The sequence below is a fragment of the Oryctolagus cuniculus genome, chromosome 8 (assembly GCF_964237555.1).
Source record: "Oryctolagus cuniculus chromosome 8, mOryCun1.1, whole genome shotgun sequence".
Taxonomy (NCBI): Eukaryota; Metazoa; Chordata; class Mammalia; order Lagomorpha; family Leporidae; genus Oryctolagus; species Oryctolagus cuniculus.
Window position 1 is genome coordinate 94763619 of NC_091439.1, and position 24737 is coordinate 94788355.

At 46.4% G+C, this 24737-nt stretch overlaps 1 protein-coding gene and 1 long non-coding RNA gene across 8 annotated transcripts in view; one reads left to right on the forward strand and one right to left on the reverse strand.

Moving 5' to 3' along the window:
- The window catches only part of RUFY3 (RUN and FYVE domain containing 3), a 101347-nt gene extending 79562 nt beyond the window's left edge, over positions 1–21785 (reverse strand). For 4 of the 7 annotated variants that reach the window (XR_011378405.1, XM_070048046.1, XM_070048050.1 and 1 more), the window contains exon 1: positions 21217–21762. Coding sequence is in view for 5 of the 7 variants with exons in the window: in XM_070048046.1 (XP_069904147.1) it covers positions 21217–21583 (367 nt within the window). In the remaining 2 variants the exon portion in view is untranslated. Of the gene's footprint in view, positions 1–21216 lie in introns of all 7 variants that reach the window. The other 3 variants (XM_051819714.2, XM_070048049.1, XM_051819723.2) reach the window with 3 other exon arrangements.
- Positions 21786–22866: 1081 nt separating this feature from the next.
- LOC138843560 (uncharacterized) overlaps positions 22867–24737 on the forward strand; it is a 45247-nt gene continuing 43376 nt past the window's right edge. The window contains exon 1 of the long non-coding RNA XR_011378406.1: positions 22867–22994. This is a non-coding gene — a long non-coding RNA (uncharacterized lncRNA). The remainder of the gene's footprint in view (positions 22995–24737) is intronic.

A 24737-nucleotide genomic window follows, 5' to 3' on the forward strand; every position in this document is an offset into this window, starting at 1 on the left:
CAAGGTAAGTGGGAAGTAGCTGAATGATGTGGGCATTATGACCCAGCATTAGGCTACCATGTGAGGGTTACTTGAACAAAACAATTTATCTGATAATGGAAGGGTGGTGTATGTAACAAGGATATACTGGACCAATGATTGAGTCACGTCTAGAACAAGAAGGTATAAGATTTTATCATACTACTCAGAAAACAGAGTGAAATTTAAAATGTATTAATCGCTTACTTCTGGAATTGTCCATGTAATGAATCACAGTGGACTGTAAGTAACAAACTGTGGAAAGCAAAACTGGGTAAGACAGGACTACTGTCCCTAAACTTAGCCTTGTCACAAACCCTGATAAACAATCTTTCTCCAACCAATAAGCATTTATTAACCTTGAACAGGAGATTTGGATTGATTACAACACACCAGCACAACAGGATTAACTAGGTTAGGAAGTAAAAAACTTAGTTAACATTCCTTTCCAAGATCCTTCCCAACCCCCTTTCTCTCCAGATAGATTATACAGGGACAGAAGCCCAAAACAACTGAAATTTTGGTAAGGACAAAAAAGCCTGGTCACCCTCTAGCTTCACATGTCTATATACTTGAGGAGGCATTAACAGTCATTTCAGAAATAAGAACTGAGGGTGAGCAGGAAAACCTGTACTTCCACTATTGGAATCACACCTGTTCTTCAGGTAAATGTCATTGAGTCTTTAGAATAAGCAGTTGCTTACTGTTCATAAACGATGAACTCATTATAAAAATGTCATTATTTATACAAGACTAATAATAAAAAATAATTTTAAAGATTGCTTAGTATTGCTTTTCCCATTGGGTCTTTACTAAGTAAATGTACTGGCCTTAAATATAAAGACAATATTAAGCCATCAATAAGATACATACACTTTGATTTTTTTTTTCTCATAGACACACTAATTACAAGCTTTACTCAAGTATTTTCTCATCTATCCTCATTCATGAATAATGGTTCACATTTCTAAGATGGTTGTGTGGAGAGTGTGATGCAATCTGTGGCTCTAAAACAGGTTACACTTGTGTGAAGTTCAAATCCAAAAAAATTCTATGTTCTTGTTGCCTAAACACTGAATTTTCCACATGACTGATTCAGAGCAAAAGGGATTCACATTTCAGTGTTCGAAGTTACATTCTTCTTGAAGTACTTTTGTACTCAGCTGCTACTATTTTAAGACACAGATTGATTTGTCAGGTTTAATGTCCCCAGTATGGAAAAATTTCTTAAGGTAGCTATCATTTATTGAATTTCCATGGTGTTAGGTGCTTTACAAATACATCAAACCCTCACAAGAACACTGCAACGTATGTAATGATACTTCATCTTTATAAATAAGGACATCGAAGTTTAGCCAAGTGACTGGCCCAGGAGCCCACAGTCAGCAAGTAGCCGATCTGTCTCAATGCTCCCGAAGTCCATGTTTCTTCTCTGCAACTTCATCACAGTACCCAGATTCTTTCTCCAAGTTAAATTTTACTCAGAGAAAATAAAACAAAACAAAGGCAACACAGGCAAGGGCCTTCTGAAATTTCCTCAATACAAGTGCCAACAAATTAAGATTTGAAGATGAAAAAAGCTTGTATCAGTTTTCCCTCTTTACATCTTAACATTTCACAGTGTCTTAACACTCTGCCTCCTGATTTCTTATACATTTAATTCAGGTTTATACACGGCATGGATTTTTGCTGTTATGTGCTTGTGAGGGGCAAGCCATACTGTTCCCAAACACCAGGAAGGACCATGTCACCTGGCTCATTCCATCACTCTGGAGAGACAGCTGAAAAAAAATCACCTCACAGTCATCTCAGACCCGGGAAGTGGAGCTCAGCATTACCCTGAAGAATGACGTGGAGCTGAACACCACGGATAGGACACGAGTGGACCAAGGAAAGAGTGGCAAGGTCCACTCTCACAAGGGCCTGGCTATCAAGACACAAGGCAAATGGGTGATGGCCAGGCAGGAGCTGGCATAACCCAAACATCCTAGTAATGCATCCCCAATTAACAGAATTCTACAAATCTGTGGCAATTCCAGGCCAAGAGGAAGTGGTGCTGCATTTAAGGGTGGACCTTCCTGACCATTCTGAAAATGAGCTATCTGCCATGGTTTCAAGAGAATTTTTTTTTTTATTATTAGGCAGAGTTAGACAGTGAGAGTGAGAGAGAGAGAGAGACAGAGAGAAAGGTCTTCCTTCTGTTGGTTCACTCCCCAAATGGCTGGAGCAGCCGGTATGCTGCGCCGATCTGAAGCCAGGAGCCAGGTGCTTCTCCTGGTCTCCCACGCGGGTGCAGGGCCCAGGCACTTGGGCCATCCTCCACTGCCTTCCTGGGCCACAGCAGAGAGCTGGACTGGAAGAGGAGCAACTGGGACTAGAACCCGGAGCCCAAATGGGATGCTGGCGCTGCAGGCGGAGGATTAACCAAGTGACCCATGGCACTGGCCCCTCAAGAGAATTTATTGAAATCTCCTATAAACTTTACTTGACTACTTAAGAAGAGCACCTCTGACTTACTTGAGAGCTTTTTTTTTTTTTTTTAAGTTTAACATGATTGCTTTTCTTGATTTTAGAGAGGATGTTTAAATAGTTCTGTTGCAACTTTCAACAGTTTTGTGTACCACTCAACTTTTTTTCCTTGCAGCATGGAGACACTTTTGAAAAGACTGGAATTGAAGTCATTTTGTTGAACAATGGGTGAATACGAAGAGTAGCTTGCAGTGTTTGGTATTGGTTTAATTTGCACACTAACTGTGGTGTCAGGCTCTAGGGTTACTTTTTGTCACCAAGCATTTTCAGCATCCATTTGGAAGGTTGTCTAAGCTTAAAGAAAAATAATCTGCCATCTAATATTTGGAGAGTAAGACTATTCCTTGCATTTTTGTGTCTCATGTAAACCTATTTATGCTGAAAGTACTGTTAGATTAAGTGCAGCTGTGTATCCTGGATAAAAAAGGTAATCTTTTTTAAAATAAACCTTCATGTTCTATATAGCTGAAAAAAAAATCCTCTCGCCAAGTTCCCTCCACAATTACCTACTCATTAAGAACCCTTGATACATTAGGAAATAGAAAAATATAAATGAAAGGAGGAACCGTTCTTTGACTCCATATACACCTCCTTTAAATAACAAAAGCTTAATGTACAATTTTAATTCTTTAAATAACCAATGTCCATGAAACCACTGCTCAACTGGGGAAATAGACCAACAACTTACATGTATTTACACTTTCCTTCTCTCCTCAGAACTCCTGCCTCCCCTTTTCAGGCAGCCACTAAATAGAAATTTCAATTTCCTGTAAATCATTCCTTACTCATTTATTTATTTATTTATTTATTTATTTATTTTTTTGACAGGCAGAGTGGACAGTGAGAGAGAGAGACAGAGAGAGAAAGGTCTTCCTTTTGCCGCTGGTTCACCCTCCAATGGCCGCCGCTGCAGCCGGCGCACCGCGCTGATCCTGGCAGGAGCCAGGAGCCAGGTGCTTTTCCTGGTCTCCCATGGGGTGCAGGGCCCAAGCACCTGGGCCATCCTCCACTGCACTCCCTGGCCATAGCAGAGAGCTGGCCTGGAAGAGGGGCAACCGGGACAGAATCCGGCGCCCCAACCGGGACTAGAACCCGGTGTGCCGGCGCCGCAAGGTGGAGGATTAGCCTATTGAGCCACGGCGCCGGCTCATTTATTTATTTTTATTTGACAGACAGAGTGAGAGAGAGAGAGAGAGAAAGAGAAAGGTCTTCCCTCTGTTGGTTCACCCCCCATATGGCTGCTACTGCCGGAGCTACACTGATCCGAAGCCAGGAGCCAGGAGCTTCCTCCCGGTCTCTCATGCAGGTGCAGGGGCCCAAGTACCTGGGCCATCTTCCACTGCCCTCCCGGACCACAGCAGAGCGCTGGACTGGAAGAGGAGCAACTGGGACTAGAACCCGGCACCCAAATGGGATACTGGTGCCACAGGTGGAGGATTAACCAAGTGAGCCATGGTGCTGGCCCTGATCATTCCTATTTTTAAAATATTATTATTGGAGCCGGCGCTGTGGCTCAGTGGGTTAAAGCCCTGGCCTGAAGCACTGGCATCCCATATGGGCACTGTTTCTAGTCCCAGCTGCTCCTCTTCCTATCCAGCTCTCTGCTATGGTCTGGAAAAGCAGTGGAAGATGGCCCAAGTCCTTGGGCCCCTGCACCCATGTGAGAGACCTAGAAGCTCCTGGCTCCTGGCTTCGGATCAGCACAGCTCCGGCTGTTGCGGCCATCTGGGGAGTGAACCATCAGATGGAAGACCTCTCTCTGTCTCTACCTCTCTCTGTAACTCTTTCAAATAAATAAAATAAATCTTTAAAAATATTATTATTAATGTATGGATATTAAAAACGATGTAGTTAGCTCTTTTTTTTTTTAGCTTTATAGAAAGGGTTTCATGCTGCATATAACCTAAGCCTTTCACTCAACATCTCATCTTCTAACATGCACCCACCCTGTAATGTGCAGTTGTGGTTCATTTATCCTTTCAGCTGATAGATAAGGAAACATTCCATTGTATGTATAAGAAATTTTCTGATTCATTTTCACACTGGTGGACATTTGGAATATTTCTAATTTTGTTTGTTTTTAATTATAGGCATATTATTTAGATTTTTTTTCAGAAATCGATTTTTTTGGCAGGTATGCCAATTCTTCCTAACAGGTTTGAGGGAAAGAGGCCATGTCATTTATTTGATAGTTAGTCACCTCTTTCTAGTTAGCTGCTCCTATTCTAGACATAATATTGCTTCTTAAAATGTCAGTTGTGTACTACATCAATTTGTAAAGCCCACAAAATCTGTTTTCTGAGGCTTCTGGGTCATGGTTTCACAATATGAGAAGAAAAATCTCATTAACCTCCCCTTTTACTACTTGCTGTTAGCATGACAGGAGATCTGTGATGAATTATCATTATGACGACACTGGTGGAAAGCCCAGATGTTTCTGCTAAGTTGCAAGAGTACTCATCTGAATGTCCATGATCATCTCACATGCTCCCAGTCCACAACCACCTCCCCTCCTCTCCCAGAACCAAAATCTATTCCATCTACCTCTGCCTCTGAGATTTCTTCAATTTTAGTTTTATACACTTGGTTGTAGACATTAACTAAGGGTGACAATAAGTAACAATATAATAATTATACCTGGGAAGCTGAGTTATTTTTTTAGAAATAAATGCCACCAGGAGTATTATAATGCATCATCTTTTTCATGTGTTAAAATCAGCCAGCATAACACTAGAGTAACTTCTACCTTGAAAAGTAAAATTGATTTCATGGCTCATTGGCAGTAGGCAATTATTAACAGCAGAACAGCTTACAACAACCTAGTGGGTGACCTTGGGAAATCGATCCTCCTTTGCCTCAATTTACTCAGCTTTACTGTAAAAGGAAACTAAAAGCTAGTTTCACTGGGCAGACATTTGGTGCAGTGGTTAAAGCTCCACATTGCATACCTGCATCCCGTATCAGAAGGTCTGAGTTCAAGTCCCTGCTCTGCCTCTGATCCAGTGTCCTGCTAACACTAACTCTGGGAGGCAGCAGGTGATGGCAAGTAATTGGGTCAAGTAATTGTGGGAGACTCAGATTAAGTTCTGGGCTCCTGGCTTTGGCCTGGCCTAGTCCTGGTTGTTGCAGGCATTTGGGGAATGAGTCAGCAGAAGGGCAGTCTCTTTTTCTGCTTTTCAAAGGGTACATGAGAAGAAATTTGCCTGTTTTGTATACCATTTATACGCCTGCTCAAAACAGTACCTACCAAATGCCAGGTTATCAAAAGATTCTTGCTGGTATAGTACACTAAACCAATTTGTTGGTATATGTATCCTCTTTTAAGTTTTTTTTTAATAAAAATTTATTTACTTATTTGAAAGGTGGAGTTACAGAGGGAGAGAGAGAGAAGATCTTTCATCCACTGGCATGCTCTCCAAATGGCCACAACAATTGTGGTTGGGCCAGGCTGAAAACAGGAGTCCAAGACTCCATGTGGGTCTCCCACTTGGGTGGCAGGGACCAAGCACTTAGGCCATCTTCTATTGCTTTCCCAGGCACATTATCTGGGAACTGGACCAGAAGTGGAACAGCCAGGACACCCAACCCAGCGCTCATGTGGGATTCTGGCATCATAGGCAGCAGCTTATCCTGGGTACTACAACTTTGGTGCATGGCATATGTAATTCTAAAACACTTCATAGTATTACAATTGTATTCTTCCACCTTCTTATTTTACTTCAACCTTGAAAACCACTATCATAACATAGGCATTTTTCATGTAACAGAACAGATTAATTCATTTAACATGTACAGGACACCTGCCAAGTATCAATGGCTTAGCATACAGAAGGAAAAACAAGGCAATAGGCAACAGACAGATATTTAAAAAATTCCTATGTCCCTGTTACACATGGACTGTTCAGGGTTGTTCACACACAATTTTCCTCTATCAAACTGGGTATCTTAGCATTTCATTTGTTCACTCATTCATTCATTGTTAGTGAGTAGAAAGAACCAGAGGGTTGTTGCCTGAAAAGCAGCATGATGGAACTCGTGGACCCTGGAGTCCAAAGGCCCACATTGAACCTCAGGACTGCCATATTGCTCCACTCTGTGCCCATTTCTTCATGAACAAATTGGGGAAAATTAACTACCTCAGAGTTCAATGAAGTAATGTCAGTAAAATGCTTAGCATGGCATTTGGCACAAAGCAAGCAGCAAGGAAACAAAGTCAGCCATTATGCTTAGTATAAGTGCTTCTGAGAGATCTGGAAAACACTGACCACCCCACGAGGATGAAAGCCAGTGAGGACGAAAGTTCTGGGGATGGGGGCAGAGGAGAGGAACAAGGAGACTGGAGCAAAGGGTACACCGTGGTGCCTCCGGTCTTGAGAAGGGGGAGAGAGATGGGTCAGGATTTTACCAAGCATTCACATCTGGTGACTGGATTTCCAGAGTTCATTAAAAAGACAGCAGAAGCAGACAAATGTCTGTGGAGAGTCAGAGGAACCACACTCTAAGAGGGAACATGCTGAAACAACTTCTGCTTTTTCCATGCCCCTGGCTAGTCTCTCCCTCACCCCAACATCACGAGGTTCCCACCCCTTTCTGTCAAGCTTCCTGGCCTCTGTCCAACCACCACCTCTGACACACGCAGAGTGTTGAGTCCATTTGGTAGGGAGCAAATCTACCGCAAGGCAGTTATGCAAAAGGCTCTGGAATCCCACGTGGGCCAGCATCCTTGGGGCGCTCAGGAAGCCGACAGTGCAGTCACAGTCATGTTGACGCCCTCTCAAGCTCTACCACTGTGGACTCTAAAAGCCTGTCCTTTCACCTAATTTCAAATCAACTCTTTAATGCGTATGGTACGCCACTGACTTCCCAAGACAGATTTGCAAAGCTCATGCTTGAGCCACGTGGCACTGCAGAGAGAAGCAATATTCATAGTACTTAGGAAGAAATGCAACAGCTACGATGTCCTGCCAAGCTCACTAAAATAAGATTCTACCTTTATTTATCGTGGCCACAGGCTGCCTATATGCAATGGAGGGCCAGCCCATCTTTTAGTCAATTCTTTCATTAATTAAGGAATTTTTTAAAAATACTAAGTCAACAAAGAAAAACCATTATCTCATCCAGCTAATTCTGTTATACTTTTCATCAGCATATCTAGACTTTTTACACGCTTGTATATTTTTAAAAGCTTTATTTATTGTGCCAACATCCCATATAGGTTCCAGCTCAAGTCCCAGCTGCTCCACTTCTAATCCAGCTCTCTGCTAATGCGCCTGGGAAAGCAGCAGATGGTCCAGGACCCTAGGCCCCTGTACCCACATGGGAAACTTGGAAGACCTCCTGGCTCCTGGCTTCAGATTCGCTCAGCTCTAGCCGTTGTGGTCATTTGGGGAGTGACCAGTGATGGAAGACCTTTCTGTCTCTCCCTCTCTCTGTAATTTTGCCTCTAAAACAAATAAATAAATCTTAAAAAAAAAAAAAAAAAAAAAACTACCAAAAAAAAAAAAAAAAAGAAACAAGACTATCGAAAAATATTTCTTTATTTGAAAGAGTTAGAGAGAGAGAAGAGAGATACAGAAATCCCTCCACTGGTTCATAGCAGCCCTGGCTGCTATGGCAGGGGCTGAACCTGGCCGAAGCCAGGAGGTTCATCCGGTCTCCCATGTGGGTAGAAGGGGTTCAAACACTTGGGTCATCTTCTACTGTTTTTCCAGGCCATCAACAGAGAGCTGGATCAGAAGTGGAGCAGTTGGGACACAACTGGCACCCTTATGGGATGTCAGCATTGCAAGTGGTGGCTTTCCCAGCTATGCCACAATGCTGGCCCCCATGCCTATATTCTATGCTAGAAAAACATGTTCTTTTTGTTTATTAATGAAATTTTACCATTTTACTCTACAGATTTCTATGACAAAGCAAACAAAAAGGGAAAAGAGGCAAAGCAGAACATAATCAGGTGAATATGTATGAGGTCAATACTTGTTTTCAGTTGCAAGAGTTAGTTTCTGTACCACCTTTTTTCTGTTCACCCTCCAACCAGCAACCCTTTCTGCCCTCTGCCCAGACCTTGGTGAGAACACAAAGTGATAAACAACATGGACTTTGGGCTTAGATCACTTAGGAATATTCATTCTCTAATCCTCAGTAAAAAAAAATCATTAAGTACTAGTTTTCTATATGACCCATAAAAATGTTCTACAAGGGACACGTGTTTAACATAATGGCTTTGATGGTGGTTGGGATGGTAACATCCCATATCAGAAAGCCTGTGTTGGAGTCATAGCTCCACCTTCCAGATAATGTATACCTTGGAAGACAGCAGGTGATGGCTCAAGTACTTGGGTCCCTGACACACACAGAGGAGAGCCAAATGGAGCTCTCAGCTCCAAGCGTTGGCCTAGCCCAGACCCAGCTGTTGCAAGTGACTGGGGAATAAATTAGCAGATAAGAGGTCTCTGTCTCTCAAAAAGAAAAAAATCCCACAACTGGGAATCACTATTTCTATTATTATCTTACTAGTAACATTCTTTTTTTTTGTTTGTTTACTAGTAACATTTTTTTTTTGACATGCAGAGTTAGACAGTGAGAGAGACAGACAGAGAGAAAGGTCTTCCTTTGCCGTTGGTTCACCCTGCTAATCCGGTGCCCTGACCAGGACTAGAACACGGGGCGCTGGCATTGCAGGTGGAGGATTAGCCTATTGTGCCGCGTCGCCGGCCTAGTAACATTCTTTATTGGAAATTTTTTGGGTGAGAAAGCTACAGTAAGCCTGTGTTATATAAATGAAGAGCCTTTTTTTTTTAATTATTTTTTATTTTTGACAGGCAGAGTGGACAGTGAGAGAGAGAGACAGAGAGAGAAAGGTCTTCCTTTGCCGTTGGTTCACCCTCCAATGGTCGCCGCTGCAGCCGGCGCACCGCGCTGATCCGATGGCAGGAGCCAGGATCCAGGTGCTTTTCCTGGTCTCCCATGGGGTGCAGGGCCCAAGCACCTGGGCCATCCTCCACTGCACTCCCTGGCCATAGCAGAGAGCTGGCCTGGAAGAGGGGCAACCGGGACAGAATCCGGCGCCCCAACCGGGACTAGAACCCGGTGTGCCGGCGCCGCAAGGTGGAGGATTAGCCTAGTGAGCCACGGCGCCGGCCTAAATGAAGAGCCTTTTAGGACCCATCCTCTAGTAACCAGAATGAAACTAAGATGAGAAGAAAAAGAAAACTCTTCATAAATGATCTATGATTATCAAAAGGGGAGCAGCCAAAGCAAATACAAACATTCAAAGGGTCAGTTCCATATTCTGCAATGGTTGTTTTGCCAATCAGAAGTGCAATTTGACTTTTTGATTATACTAGGTCAGAAGAACAAGTGAAAACACAAGGGCAAAGGCAGAAGAGGAGGAGAGAAGACGGCATGGAGAACCACCTGTGATGGCTCAGGCAGCAGTGGTGGCAGAAGCAGAGCCAGGAAGGTGAGCAGCAGAGGAAGGAGACGGGAAGGTGACCGAGCTGCCTGCCCCTCAGTAGCTCAGGATGGTCCAGGTCATTTCAGCTGCACACAGAGAACAGCTAGCTGCACTTAAATGCTCTTTTCTTTCTTTTTTAATTAATTAATTAATTTGAAATTTGAAAGGCAGAGAGAGAGAGAGAGAAAATCTTCCTTCTGCTGGTTCACTCCCCAAATGGCTGCAATGGTCCAGGACAAAGCCAGGAGCCAGGAGCTTCTTCTGAGTCTCCCAAGTGGGTGCAGGGGCACAAGTATTTGGGTCATCCTCCACTGCTCTCCAGGCATCAGCAGGGGGCTGGACTGGAAGCGTAGCAGCTGGGACTTGAACCAGAGCCCATATGGGATGCGGGCACTGTAGGCAGAGGCTTAACCACAATGCTGGCCCCACTTAAGATACTATTAATGGCTCAACTCCAGTTCTCTAGAGGTCACTTACCTACAATTATATATAATCTGATGATGCTACGTTTCTCACAGGTTTTTCTTTCTTTTTTTGATAATGGGTGCTTTTATCTGTCTCTTCACAAAATAACATTTCATGGATCAGAAAATGTCTTTGCTCTCTTAATAAGGCGGGAGAAGATCTGAAAGCTAACAGACTTGTGAATCACAGTATGGTAAATGGGTGCTGATCTATACTGAACGTACCAAGGAGTGTCTTTCTAAAAAAAAAATCACAATGGAAGGGGAGAGGGAGTGGGAAAGGGGAGGGTTGCGGGTGGGAGGGAAGTGATGGGGGGGGGGAGCCATTGTAATCCATAAGCTGTACTTTGGAAATTTATATTCATTAAATAAAAGTTAAAAAAAAATCACAAATTAACTTGTTGTTTCAAAATCTACTTGTAGGAAGGTGAATGCTCAAGACTTTGAGGTTCTGAGGGTTTGATCCTTCCTTCTATATCTCAACAGCTTGGGTAGCTACCTCTTTATTTACAAAACAGAATCAAGTACTTTTCAGACTTTAAAAGGCATACAGCAGGGGCCAGTGCTGTGGCGTAGTGGGCAAAGCCACCGCCTGCAGTGCTGGCATCCCATATGGGTGCCGGTTCGAGACCCGGCTGCTCCACTTCTGATTCAGTTCTCTGTTATGGCCTGGGAAAGCAGTGGAGGATGGCCCAAGTTCATGGGCCCCTGCACCAACATGAGAGACCTAGAAGAAGCTCCTGGCTCCTGGCTTCGGGTTGGCACAGCTCCGGCCGTTGCGGCCATCTGGGGAGTGAACCATCGGATGGAAGACCCCTCCACCTCCACCCTGCCTTTCCTTCTGTCTCTGTGTGTATCTGTGACTTTCAAGTAAAATAAATAAATTTTTTTAAAGGTATACAGTAGATGAACTGATGAATGTGTATTCAACTCCTGTATGTTTCCTAGAGTATTATTAAGTTTAAAAAATAAGAAAGAGAGCCAATAACAGAAATTGGGATGGTCCATGAAATATAAACTACAATAAACACACACAATATACAGCCACATCCACGTATCTTTATACACACATGCTATATATACACATCTACATATCTATATATACAAACTTTTTTATATAGATATACACACATCTATATATCTGTGTATGTATATCCACACACAAGGGTACTTCAGAAAGTTTGCAGAAGATGGAATTAAAAGGTAAGTTTATTCTGGTGCAAAGAGCACTGAAATCCTTGTATAGTTTTTTTCATAATATGCAATTCATATGAACTTGCTTAAGACTCTTCATAGAAGAGAATGTAGGCCGGCACCGTGGCTCACTAGGCTAATCCTCTGCCTTGCAGCACCAGCACACCGGGTTCTAGTCCCGGTCGGGGTGCCGGATTCTGTCCCGGTTGCCCCTCTTCCAGGCCAGCTCTCTGCTGTGGCCAGGGAGTGCAGTGGAGGATGGCCCAAGTGCTTGAGCCCTGCACCCCATGGGAGACCAGGAGAAGTACCTGGCTTCTGCCATCGGATCAGCGCAGTGCCGGCCGCAGCGCACCGGCTGCGGCGGCCATTGGAGGGTGAACCAACGGCAAAGGAAGACCTTTCTCTCTGTCTCTCTCACTGTCCACTCTTCCTGTCAAAAAATAAAAATAAAAAAATTTAAAAAAAGAAGAGAATGTAAACATAAAAATTGATTTTCTCCCCTAAAACACTCATTGCTGGGTTTATATGTAAGTTGTATATTCTTTCCCCCACATCACAGATTCTTCAAGTGCTTCTGAGAAACAATCACATGCTTCTAGATGTCTCATTCTCTGCACTACTCAGGGCTTACCCTCAGACCCTTGGCACTCACTGTTACGTGTACCCAACTTTTAAGTGGGCAGTCGTAGTAACATGGCCAGGCCTTTCCAAGAGTCTGATTTTCACTTCTGTTCCTCTTCCAGCCTATCTTCCATCTCAAAAGAGCATACACAAATACATAAAGCAAGCTTTTTCCTGGGTGGGACACTGTTTGTATACTGCTGTTAACTGGGAGATGTGGGGAGCAACCCGGACTTAGACTAAGTTACTGGAATTAAGACTTATTCTATGCATCTGCTCTCCCACAATATGGCGCTGGGAGAGAAGAAAACAGCTTCTACACAGCTGCCTCCAGTTCAGCCAATGAACTGTAGGACCTGCTCCTGATTGGAGGAGAGCAGCGTACTCGGCGTGTGGGCAGCCGAGCACGGATTGGCGGAGGAGGACTATAAAGGAGGAGAGAGACGGCATGCACCAGGAACATCTAAGGGGAACGCCTGTGCAGCCCCCGAGAGAGCCGGCCGGCGGTGTGCCGCTCCCCTGCGGAAGTGGGGAATGTGGCCAGGGGGAACCGCCCTTCCACGGAGGTGGAAGGGACAGTAGCCAACCCGGGAAGAACCAGCAGCAAACCCGGGGAGGGCCGAGCAGACGAAAGAACAGCGCAGGGTCCTGTGTCGTTCCTCCACGAAGACGGGGAGCGACATAATGGTGCCGTGACTCGGATAGGAAGCCTAGGCAGGGCTTAGTGTCGTTCCTCCACGAAGAGGGGGAGCGACATAATGGTGCCGTGACTCGGATAGGAAGCCTAGGCAGAGCTTAGTGTCGTTCCTCCATGAAGAGGGGGAGCGACAGGAGAGAAAAGATAAAGGCAGAGATATGGGCTGTTTGCGTGGCATTGCCTTAAACATAAATGTCTGCTATAGTTTTGAGGGTTGGAAAGAGAAAATAACTGTACACAGAAGCCAGTAATCATGCAAACAGTGGGAGTATCTCTTCCATCCTGCACCAGGGAGAAGCCTTTTCCTATTCATCTTGCCCATGCACCAGACAGTTTCTAACATTAGGATGGAAAAGGAAGCTATTAAAATGTTGTACCATGGCATTCCATAGCTTTATCCAATATAGTTGACAAGAAACTGTCATGGAAGGTCATACACCAAGGGAGAAAAGATACTACGAAATAGGAACGAACACATGCATGTCTATGAACACATGAAAAAGTCCTGGAAAACTCATCAATCTCAAAAGTAGTATCCTCTGATAAGGAATAAATATGCAGCGGAGTAGCAGAGGGCATCCTGGGGTTCACACCAGGAAAAGCAAATTAGTATGATGTGTGTTTGTATTGTAAGACATCTAGACAACAACAATCGATTAACATGCCACTTGCAAAGATACAGAATTTCACGAGATATAAAAGTTACTAGAATAAAAATGGAGACTGCCAGCACTCAGACTCAGAAAGGAAAACAATCCAAGAAGGCGCGAGAGAAGCTGCCTTTCATGTTTCATTTAAGCATGCAGATTTTATGGAATTACATCCTGTGAGATTTTATACCAGAATACTTCACATCACCAACCCTGAGAGCTTAGGCCACCGCTTCTGTTTGCTAAGAATATGTTTCTGTTTTGTTTTGCTTGCTATTCTTTTAAGAAGAGTTTCTGAACTCAAATGGGAAAGTTAATATTTAAAATCTGAGTACAGTCCTGATTTCTAAAATAAAGATAATATCTTTTTTTGATAATATCTTTTCTTAAATAATTTTTAAAAATTTATTTGAAAGTCAGAGTCACACAGAGAGGAGAGGCAGAGAGAGAGAGAGAGAGAGAGGGAGAGAGAGAGAGGTCTTCATCCGATGATTTACTCTCCTACTGGCCGCAACGGCCAGAGCTGTGCCGATCTGAAGCCAGGAGCTTCCTCCGGGTCTCCCCTTTTGGTGGACTACCCTGCCAGGCCACAGCAGAGAGCTGCATCAAAAGTGGAGCAGCCGAGTCTCGAACTTGCACCTATATGGGATGCTGGCTTTTCAGGCCAGGGCATGAACCTGCTGCGCCACAGCACTGCCCCCCCCCCCCCCTTTTAAAGATTTATTTATTTACTTGATAGTCAGTTACACAGAGAGAGAGAAGGAGAGGCAGAAAGAGAGGTCTTCCATCTGCTGGTTCACTCCCCAGATTGCTGCAATGGCCAGAGCTATGCTGATCTGAAGCCAGGAGCCAGAAGCTTCCTTCGGGTCTCCTACATGGGGTCAGGGGCCCAAGGAACTGGGCTATCTTCTACTGCTTTCCCAGTCCATAGCAGAGTTCTGGATGGGAAGTGGAGCAGCTGGGATTCGAACCATTGCCCATATAGGATGCCGGTACTGCAGGTGGCAGCTTTACCCACTATGCCACAGTAATGGCCTTGATACATTTATCTTTTCTTTTCTTTTTTTTTTTTTTTTTTTTTTGACAGGTAGAGTGGACAGTGAGGGAGAGAGACAGAAAGAAAGGTCTTCCTTTGCCACTGGTTCACCCTTCAATGGCCGCTGCGGCCAGTGCGCTGCACTAATCCGATGGCAGGAGCCAGGTACTTCTCCTGGTCTCCCATGGGGTGCAGGTCCCAAGCACTTGGGCCATCCTCCACTGCACTCCCTGGCCACAGCAGAGAACTGGCCTGGAAGAGGGGCAACTGGGACAGAATCCGGCGCCCCGACCGGGACTAGAACTAGTGTGCCGGTGCCGCAAGGCGGAGGATTAGCCTAGTGAGCTGTGGCGCCGGCCAATATTTTTATCTTAATCAATACTCTTTCAAAGCTATCATATATTAGACTTTTTTTTTTTTTTTTTTTGACAGGCAGAGTTAGACAGTGAGAGAGAAAGAGACAGAGAGAAAGGTCTTCCTTCTGTTGGTTCACCCCCAAAATGGCCGCTACGGCCGGTGTGCTGTGCCGATCCGAAGCCAGGAGCCAGGTACTTCCTCCCGGTCTCCCATACGGCTGCAAGGCCCAAGCACTTGGGCCATCCTCCACTGCACTCCTGGGCCACAGCAGAGAACTGGACTGGGAGAGGAGCAACCAGGACAGAATCTGGCACCCCAACTGGAACTAGAACCCGGGGTGCTGGCACCGCAGGCGGAGGATTAGCCAAGTGAGCCACGGCGCTGGCCTATTATATACTTTCAGCAAAAACATTAGTAAGAATTAAAAACTGGGTGCTGAGTAGGCAGATGTCATTACCATGTATTCACTGGGCATTGAGACTAAGTCCAAGTACTGTAATCAAAGCAAGTCTTAAAAACTCTCGTCTATGGCCGGCGCCGCAGCTCACTTGGCTAATCCTCCACCTGCGGTGCCGGCACCCAGGGTTCTAGTCCCGGTTGGGGCACCAGATTCTGTCCCGGTTGCTCCTCTTCCAGTCCAGCCCAGCTCTCTGCTGTGGCCAGGGAGTGCAGTGGAGGATGGCCCAAGCCCTTGGGCCCTGCACCCGCATGGGAGTCCAGGAGGAAGCACCTGGCTCCTGGCTTCGGATCGGTGTAGTGCGCCGGCCGTAGCAGCCATTTGGGGGGGTGAACCAACGGAAAGGAAGACCTTTCTCTTTCTCTCTCTCTGTCTAACTCTGCCTGTCCAGAAAAAACACTCTGGTCTTGGGGCTGGTGTTGTGGCACAGAAGGTTAAGTCCCACCCGCAATGCCAACATCCCATGAGTGCTGGTTTGAATCCCAGCTGATCCGCTTTCGATGCAGATTCCCCCTAATGTGCCTGGGAAAGCAGCAGAAGATGGCCCAAGTGCTTGGGTCCCTGCCACCTATGGAGAGACATGGATGGAGTTCAAGCTCCTGGTTTTGGCCAGGCCCAGCCCTAGCTTTGGAGCCATTTGGGCAGTGAACCAGCAGATAGAAGCTCTCTGACTCTGCCTTTCAAATAAACCTTAAAACACACACACACAAACACACAACCGCTGGTCTGAGGTTTCTTACTGACAATCAGTTCTGATATTCAGTATCACTACAGAAAGTAATATTGCACTGATTCTGACATTTGTATTCATATCTAGAGTATTCCTTTTTCTAAGTATACATGTGTTCTAAAGCACATATGAAGATACTCCACAATGTTCATCACAAATGGAACTTAATTTATTTTGGCGCAAAATTTTCTTTTTTTTTTTTTTTTTTTTTTGGACAGGTAGAGTGGACAGTGAGAGAGAGAAAGGTCTTCCTTTGCTGTTGGTTCACCCTCCAATGGCCACCGCGGCTGGTGCACTGCGCTGATCTGAAACCAGGAGCCAGGTGCTTCTCCTGGTCTCCCATGGGGTGCAGGGCCCAAGTACTTGGGCCATCCTCCACTGCACTCCCTGGCCACAGCAGAGAGCTGGCCTGGAAGAGGGGCAACCGGGACAGAATCCGGCGCCCCAACCGGGACTAGAATTTGGTGTGCCGGCGCCGCAAGGCGGAGGATTAGCCTAGTGAGCCGCAGTGCCGGCTAAAATTTCTTTTTTTTTAAATTAGTGCATGGGGGCCAGCACTGTGGTGTAGTGGGCTGACCTGCACCTGTGGCGCCAGCATCCCATATGGTCACCTGTTCGTGTTCTGGCTGCTTCTCTTCTAATTGAACTCTATTATGGCTTTGGAAAGCAGTAGAAGATGGCCCAAGTGCTTCGGCCCCTGCACCCATGTGAGAGACCCTGAGGAACCTCCTGGCTCTTGGCTTTACATTGGTCCAGTTCTAGCCATTGCATCCATTAAGGGAGTGAACCAGCAGATGAAAGACCTTCCTCTGTTTCTCCCTCTCTCTTTCTGTAGCTCTACCTCTCAAATAAATAAATAAAATCCTTTTCTAAAAACAAGAACAACAACAAAAGAAATCCATGCAAGAAGGGCCTTTAATATGTATTGTTAAATAAAACAACCAAAACTATGCATGGATCTGAAAATATTTTTCTAAAATTTTTACTCATTTTATTTATTTGAGAGGCAGAGAGAAAAAGAGAGCTCCTATCTGTCTGTTCTCTTCCCAAATGCCCACAACAAAGCTGGAGCTGGAGCTGGGAACACAACCCAGGCTTCCTAGGTGGGTGGCAGGTCTCAACCATTTGAGTTATCACTTGCTGCCTCATAAGGTGAATATTGGCAGAAATCTGAAGTTTCGAGCAGGGCTAGGACTCAAACCCAGGCACTCCAATAAGGCATGCAGGTATCTTTAACCTCTAGGCTAAATACCCATCCTTGATTAAAAAAAACTTTTTGTGGGGTTGGTGTTGCAGCAGAGTTGGTAAAGTCATTGCCTATGACACCCGCAGCCCATAGGGGTACCAGTTCATGTCCCAATGACTTTACTTCAGATCCAGCTCCCTACTAATGTGCCTGGCAAAGCAGCAGAAGATGGCCTAAGTCTTTTGGCCCCTGTACCCATGTGGGAGAACCAGATAAAGCTCCTGCCTCCTGGCTTCAGTCTGCCTAAGCCCAGGCTATAGTGGTCATCTGGGGAGTAAAGATTTATTTATTTGAAGGCAGCGTTAGAGAGAGAAAGAGGGAGAGAAACTTCTATCCATGGGCATCACAGGCATCAGCTTAATACTCTACATCACAAGCTGAACCCAATAAGTTTATTATTAATTGCTTTTCCCCATGAACCTTCTGAAGTATCCCTGTATAAAAATAGTAGGTAAATAGCCGGCGCCATGGCTCACTAGGCTAATCCTCCACCTAGCGGCGCCGGCACACCGGGTTCTAGTCCGGGTCGGGGCACCGGATTCTGTCCTGGTTGACCCTCTTCCAGGCCAGCTCTCTGCTGTGGCCCGGGAGTGCAGTGGAAAATGGCCCAAGTGCTTGGGCCCTGCACCCACATGGGAGACCAGGAGAAGCACCTGGCTCCTGACTTCAGATCAGCACGGTACGCCTGGCGCAGCGCGCCAGCCGCAGCGGCCACTGGAGGGTGAACCAACTGTAAAAGGAAGACCTTTCTCTCTGTCTCTCTCTCTCTCATTGTCCACTCTGCCTGAAAAAAAAAAAAAGTTAATAAAAAAAATAGTAGGTAAAAATCCAAATGTCCAAGACAAGAACAACTTTATGAAGTAATGCTCTGATATGGCAATCAATGTAGACAAAGATAAATTGAAAGGGAATATAAAATTCAATTTACAGGGACTGATATTGTGGTAAGGCTGATTAAGCTTCCTCCTATGCCGTCAGCATCCCATATGTGCACCGGTTGGAGTCTTGGCTGCTCCAGTTCCAATCTAGCTTCCTGCCAACGGCCTAGGAAAGCAGAAGATGGTCTCAAGTGGTTGGGTCTCTGCCACCCATGTGGGAAACCTGGATGACACTCCAGGTTCCTGGCCCAGGCTTGGCTATTGCAACCATTTGGGAAGTGAACCAGTAGATGGAAGATCTCTCTCCCTTTCTCTAACTCTACCTTTCAAATAAATAAATCTTTTTAAAAAAATGGAATTTATTGAAAAAAATCCCAAGTCCCAAACAAGAACTACTTTGTAAACTTTACATTTAAAAATATGTAGTTCTGAAATTTTTTTGCTAATACGAAATATTTTCGGTGACTGGTCTTTAAAAGAAGAGGAAGTGTGACCTACGTGTTTTCCCTGCGATTTTTTTGGCACTTACACATCTATGAACTATTTCAGAAATAAAGATTATGAGGCAATATTAAAACTTTTTTTAAAAAAAGGGGTTATTAATTTATTTGAAAATCAGTGTTAGAGACAGAAGGAGAGGCATCTTCCAACCACTGGTTTATTCCCCAAATGATTGCAATGGCCAGGGCTGGGACAGGCCGAATCCAGGAGACACTAGCTTCACTTGGGTCTCTTGTGTTGGTGGCAGTGGCCCATATACTTGAGCCATTTTCTGTTTTTTGTAGACCATTAGCAAGGAGCTGGATGGGAAGTGTAACAGATGGGACACTAACTGGTGCCCATATAGGATGCTTACTCACAGGCAGCAGCTTCATCTGCTGCGGTACAACACCAGTGCCCAATACTAAAACTTTTATTTGCTAACAAATCATGTCACTCATCTGGTGTATTGTAAGTTCACACTCAAAGATCACATGAAACTTCAAGTCATCATTCCTGATACTGATCTTTGTTTCCAACAATACTTTAAAAAAAGAAAGTCAATCTTTACTAGGAGGAAAGAACCAAATACATTACCTGAAATTCAGATAATCCCAGCAACTGATAGAGGCCAAAGTTGTAAAAGTTTACATCAAACATTGTACCCTAACTAGTACACAGGGAACTGCCAGGGGTGGCTTCTTCATTCGATGAAGTGATGTGGTTACAAGCAGGCTATACAGAAATAGAAAATTTTGAGGAAAAAAAGAGGCTGTGCCTACAGTACAAAGCAGGAAGCAGATTCTTAGAGAATGAAAAGCAGCTGAGAAGACTGTTACCTCTTCTGCTATATAAAAATATGTTTCTAGATTTTTTTTGAGCATACTACACAAACTATGCTCATACTGTCCTACTCTCTAGGTAAGTGATACAGAGAAGGTAACACAGGGCTGAATCCAACTGACTTTCCCCTACTGTTAACCTGCGATAAACCATCTCCCACTTCTGGACTTCTGCTGTCCAACAAGAGCATGAACTTGGTACAGAAAGAATCCAGGTCAACTTCATTCCTTCTCTTAAGCTATTACTTAGGACAACTCATGTAATTATACTCATCTTCAACTTCTTCATCTAAAAAAGTATCATATTTGGCTCAAGAAACATATTAACCACGACCATGACAGCATTCTCTCATAGAAACTACTCAACAAACCTAACCTTTTCCTACCAGATGGGCCAGAAGGCAGAACAAGTGAGTTGAGTTAAAGATTCATGCTGATGCTTTAAAAACCGAAAGAATGAGGGGTCCTCGACTTCAGCCCAGCAGTTAAGACAACCGTGTTCCACACTGGGGCGCCTCCAGCTTTTGGCAGGTGCAAATCCTGGGCTACTGGGTTCAGGTAATTGAGTCTCTGTCACCCACGTGGGAGACGCGAACTGAGTTCCTGGCTCCAGGCTTTGGGGAGTTTTGGGCATCTGGGAGACTGAACCAGTAGATGGGCATTCTCCATTTGCTGCTCAAATAATAACAGCAATAATAAATTGAGAGGCGCCTTCCCGCATCACCTCAGGCAAGTTTCTCTCCCTTTTCAGAACTCCTACAGCAAAATATTTGGCTTGTTTTGCAAGTCAGCCACATTTTCACACTGTAAGATCTTGGCTTTGTAAACCCGATTTAACTCTGCTCCCAGAGTCTTCACAGCGCCCACCCTGAGGCCGCTCAGGGTCAGCACCGAGCGGGGTTCACAGCGTGCGACAGCGGCTTAAAAAAAAAAAAAAAAAAAGGCGAAGGCCTCTTCCTGACAAAAGCTAGAATCCTGGGAGGTGCCCTTCCAGAGCCACGCCGCTCCGGGCTGCTGTTCCCACTCCCGCAGACGGATCCATCCTATTTATGGAGACGGAGTGAGCGCACTTGAGAATGTGCTAGTACACTGAGGCCGGCCGGGCGGCGGCCACACCTACTCGGCGGCCCCGGCGCCCGCCTGCAGCCCGCAATCGGAGGCTCGGCGGGGCTGCGGGGGTCTCCGGGCGCCGCCTCCACCTCCACCGCCCCGGGACGGGTCCCAACATGGGCCCCAGCGCCGAGGGCTGGGGCTGAAGGAGGCTCGACGCCCCCGCGCGAGCACGTGGGAGGCCGGCTCGAGCAGGGAGGGAGGCCAGGCCCGGCGGGGGCCCGCGGCCTGGGGAAACTTGAGGTACAAAACCCGGCGCCCGGACCGCGGCCGCCCCGCCCAGGTGCCTCCTCGCCGCGCCCCGACACCGCGCCGCGCCGCGCCGGGGGCTGTCCCCAGCGCCCCCGCCTCCCGGCCGGCCCGGCTCCACACACACTAGCGGGAGGCGGAGCTCCTCGGGGGCCGGGCCGGCGCTTCCCGGCCGAGTGCCCCCTTCCCCGCCGCCACTCACGGTGCTTGCCGCCGCCGCCGCCGCCGCCGCCGCTCGGGTAGCTCAGCAGCAGGAAGGGCAGCGGGGAGCCCGGGGACGGCGGGGTCCTCCAGGAGCGCTGTTGCTGCGGCGGTGGGCGCGCTGCGAAGCCCGAGGCTCCATCGCCCGGGTAGAGCAGGAAGAAGGGGGCGGCCACCGGCGAGTCCGGCTCCGATGGCCCAGCGGGGGAGGCCGGCGGCGGCGGCCCCGCCTCGCCCTCGCGGTCCGCGCCTCCGGCAGGGGCGCTCCGCGGCTCCTCCGGCCGCCGCTCTCCGCCCCTCGCCGGCTCCTCGCTGCAACTTTCGGCACCAGCGGCGGGCGGCGGCGGCGGCGGAGGGGTCTCAGCCATGCTCGTGCCCTCCTTGGCCGCCGCCTCCGACTCGGCGCGGGAACCCGGGCGGAGGAGCTGAGGGTTACGGCCGGGAGCTGCCGCCCCGTCCCGTCCGCGCCGCCGCCACCTTTCTCCTTGGCCACGGGCAGTGCCTCGACTCCGCCGCGCGGCCCACAGCCCGCCCCGCCGGGCCCGAGCCAGCCGGAGGGACGGCCCCGCCCGACGGCGCGGCCTGCCTACCGGCCGCCTCCTCCCGCCGCCCCTCCCTCCCTCCCTCGCTGCCCGGGCCCCAGCCTGCGACTCGGCTCCCCTAGGGGGCAGCGTCCGCCTTCTCCCGCCTCCCCGCCTCCCGCTTCCCCGCGGCCGGGCCGAGCTCGCCCCCGACCCGGGGAGCGCCGGGCGCCCCGCGGCGCGTCCTGACCGGCCCGGGCCCCCGGGGGCGAGCCGGGCGTGTTTGCCCCCTGGTGCCTTGAAAGGTGGGGAAACCTGGCCTAGTACCGTGCAGCGTTTCTGTCTAACTGCCAACTGATCGGCAGCGCGAAGGCACAAAGCCCTGGGTGGAAGGAGAGGCGAAAGCTCGTTTTAAAAAGGCGCCTGCCTGCCTCCCCCCCGCCCCGGGTAGAAAACGGTACCATTTGCCTTTCGCACCCTGGAACTTCAACCGTGGATACACGGTTTTGATTCATGAGCGTTTTAGGTGATAAACCAGAGGTGGGTGTCCTCCTTCGACCTCGTCTTTTGTTCCCTGTCATGTGCGTGGTATAGAAATATTGTATTTGCTTTGACTGAAACTGCCTGGTTTGCCAGTGCTCCCGGTGCGCATGAGTGCATTTTAAGCCAACCAGCTCGAGATTTATATGACAAGTGCCTGTGACAGGTGGACAGTTTTCCCTCTGATAGAGCCTGGGTCTCGCCAGAAACTGCCTAGCATTGGTTTAGGTTACATATTTGCATCCGTGGTTGTTGATTCACTTGACCCCGCAAGGAAACGCGTTTCTCCACGAGAGAGTTTCCAGCTACTCTCGTTATTCTCCTCCCTGGATTCCCAGCTGATGAGCTTTGTGTTCGGGTTGCAGAATGCTGGCATGGAGTCCATGTTGACTCGTAATTAAAAATCACTGTTGTGTAACATATTGCCCACCTGCTTTCCCCGCCGCCTCTGTTGAGTCTTTCCCTCCGAAGAGGAAGTTGTATACTCTCCTGAAAGAAAAAGTGATCCTTTAAAAAATACTGTTGTCTATAAATCACTCTTGAAAATACCACCAGAAATTACTTCTAATACTGTCAATTTCCCGTCTTTGAAGCCAGAAGCATTGAAACAGAGGAATGTTGCCAAGAAGCTAACTTCAGGTAGTCTTAGAAAATTTCATAGCATCCTAGTTTTGGGTGTTTTCCTGACCTGTTGAATCCAGCCCTACTAACTACTTGAGTAAGTTATTTGTGCTCTTCTATAGAAAGATTTTATTACTTACTTGATAGAGCTATTGTGAGTGGTTAAGCAATAGAACGCGATATAACATAGGATTAAATCATTATTATTAGAGGTATTTGATCATTTTGGCAAATAGCTTGTTACTTATAATAATGAAAAGCTGAATCGGGGAACAAAGCATTTTCATCGTGTCTTTAGAATGTTGGAGGTTTGTTGGACCTTTTTGTTTCACTCCTGATGATGGTGAGCATCCTGATAAAAAGATGTACTTGCCTTGTAGGATTGTGAACCGTATACTGACTTGAGAAAAAGATTCTAGATTTATGGCTTTAAAATCCATCCTTAATTGGATATCTTTTCTTGCTCTTGCATGTAGAAATTCCAAAGGATCGTATGTTCTTGTCAGACTCCTTCATAGAAATGGTTTGCAATGTTTCAGTAAAGAATCTGACAAGAATTTGCACTTACCCCATTTTAAGGAGAGGAAAAGAGCAGCAGAAACTGTTCTTGAGGAAGGCCAGTGATTAGCCCAGGCAGTCACCAACTCAACAAAAGAATGAAATGCTATCCTGTCTTGCCAGCTTTCCCCCTGTTGTTAGCCAAAATGTCTGTAGGTATGGAAACATTGCCATGAGCTGGAATCTTGCACTGTGTTGTTTGTGTGCCTCTCTAGTTTTATAATAGGATCCCATTTATGCTTTATGTCTAATTAAGTGGCGGTATAATGAGTACAGAAAATTAGTTGAAATATGAGTCCTTTAAAATTTACAGGCAAGGCTATTTATGAACTTTTTCTGTAAAGGTGGCTGGGACTCCAAGTTCCTAGTTTCTTATGCTTTTAGCTTTTGGATCAATAATAAAATCACAGCTCTGCATTAGCTGTAGTGACGTAAAGGGCTGATTCAGCTGCTACGCACATTTAAAGAAGCCAAGATTATAAAAACAAGCCTAAACAATGTTCCTTCCTGAAAATGTACCATCGTCCCATATTGTTTTAAAGCAACAAAACCTGAACACTATAATTAAAAGTCAAGCTTTGTTAATTGCCTGTATTTTATATTTAATTGTTCATGTTTGTTTTGTTTTTAAACACTTTGGTGATCCTAAGTATGGATATTTATAATATAGTATGTTTGGCCGGAGCTGCGTCCTGGTCTCCCATGCAGGTGCAGGGGTCCAAGCACTTGGGCCATCTTCTACTGCCTTCCCAGGCCACAGCAGAAAGCTGGATTGGAAGAGCAGCCAGGACTCGAACTGGCACCCCTGTGGGATAGAGGATTAACTTACTGAGCCATGGCGCCAGCCCCTGGTGCTTAGCTTTTGATTTAGCTCCCTACTCATGTGCCTGAGAAAGCAGAAGTGCCCCAAGTCCCTGGGTTCCTGCAATCCCCCAGGAACTTGCAGCCATTGGGGAGTGACCAGTGGATGAAATATCTCTTCCTCCCTCCCTGCCTTTTAAATAAATAAATCTTTTAAAAAGATGCTACCTGAGAAGGAGTGCTATTTTCCATTCTTTTTAATATAGTATATATATTATTATTCTAAAATAATGGTTTTCTTGAGTTGTTTTGTTTTTACATCATACTTGGGAAAAGCCTTACCTTATTTGAAAACAAGGCGCTCGATTTAAGGTTTCCTGTTAAACTCATTTTAAGAAATGCAGAAATTTATTTATTTATATTAATTAGTTAATATAATCCCTCACTATGAAAGTTCTTGAGTTTACTGTTCTACTAAATC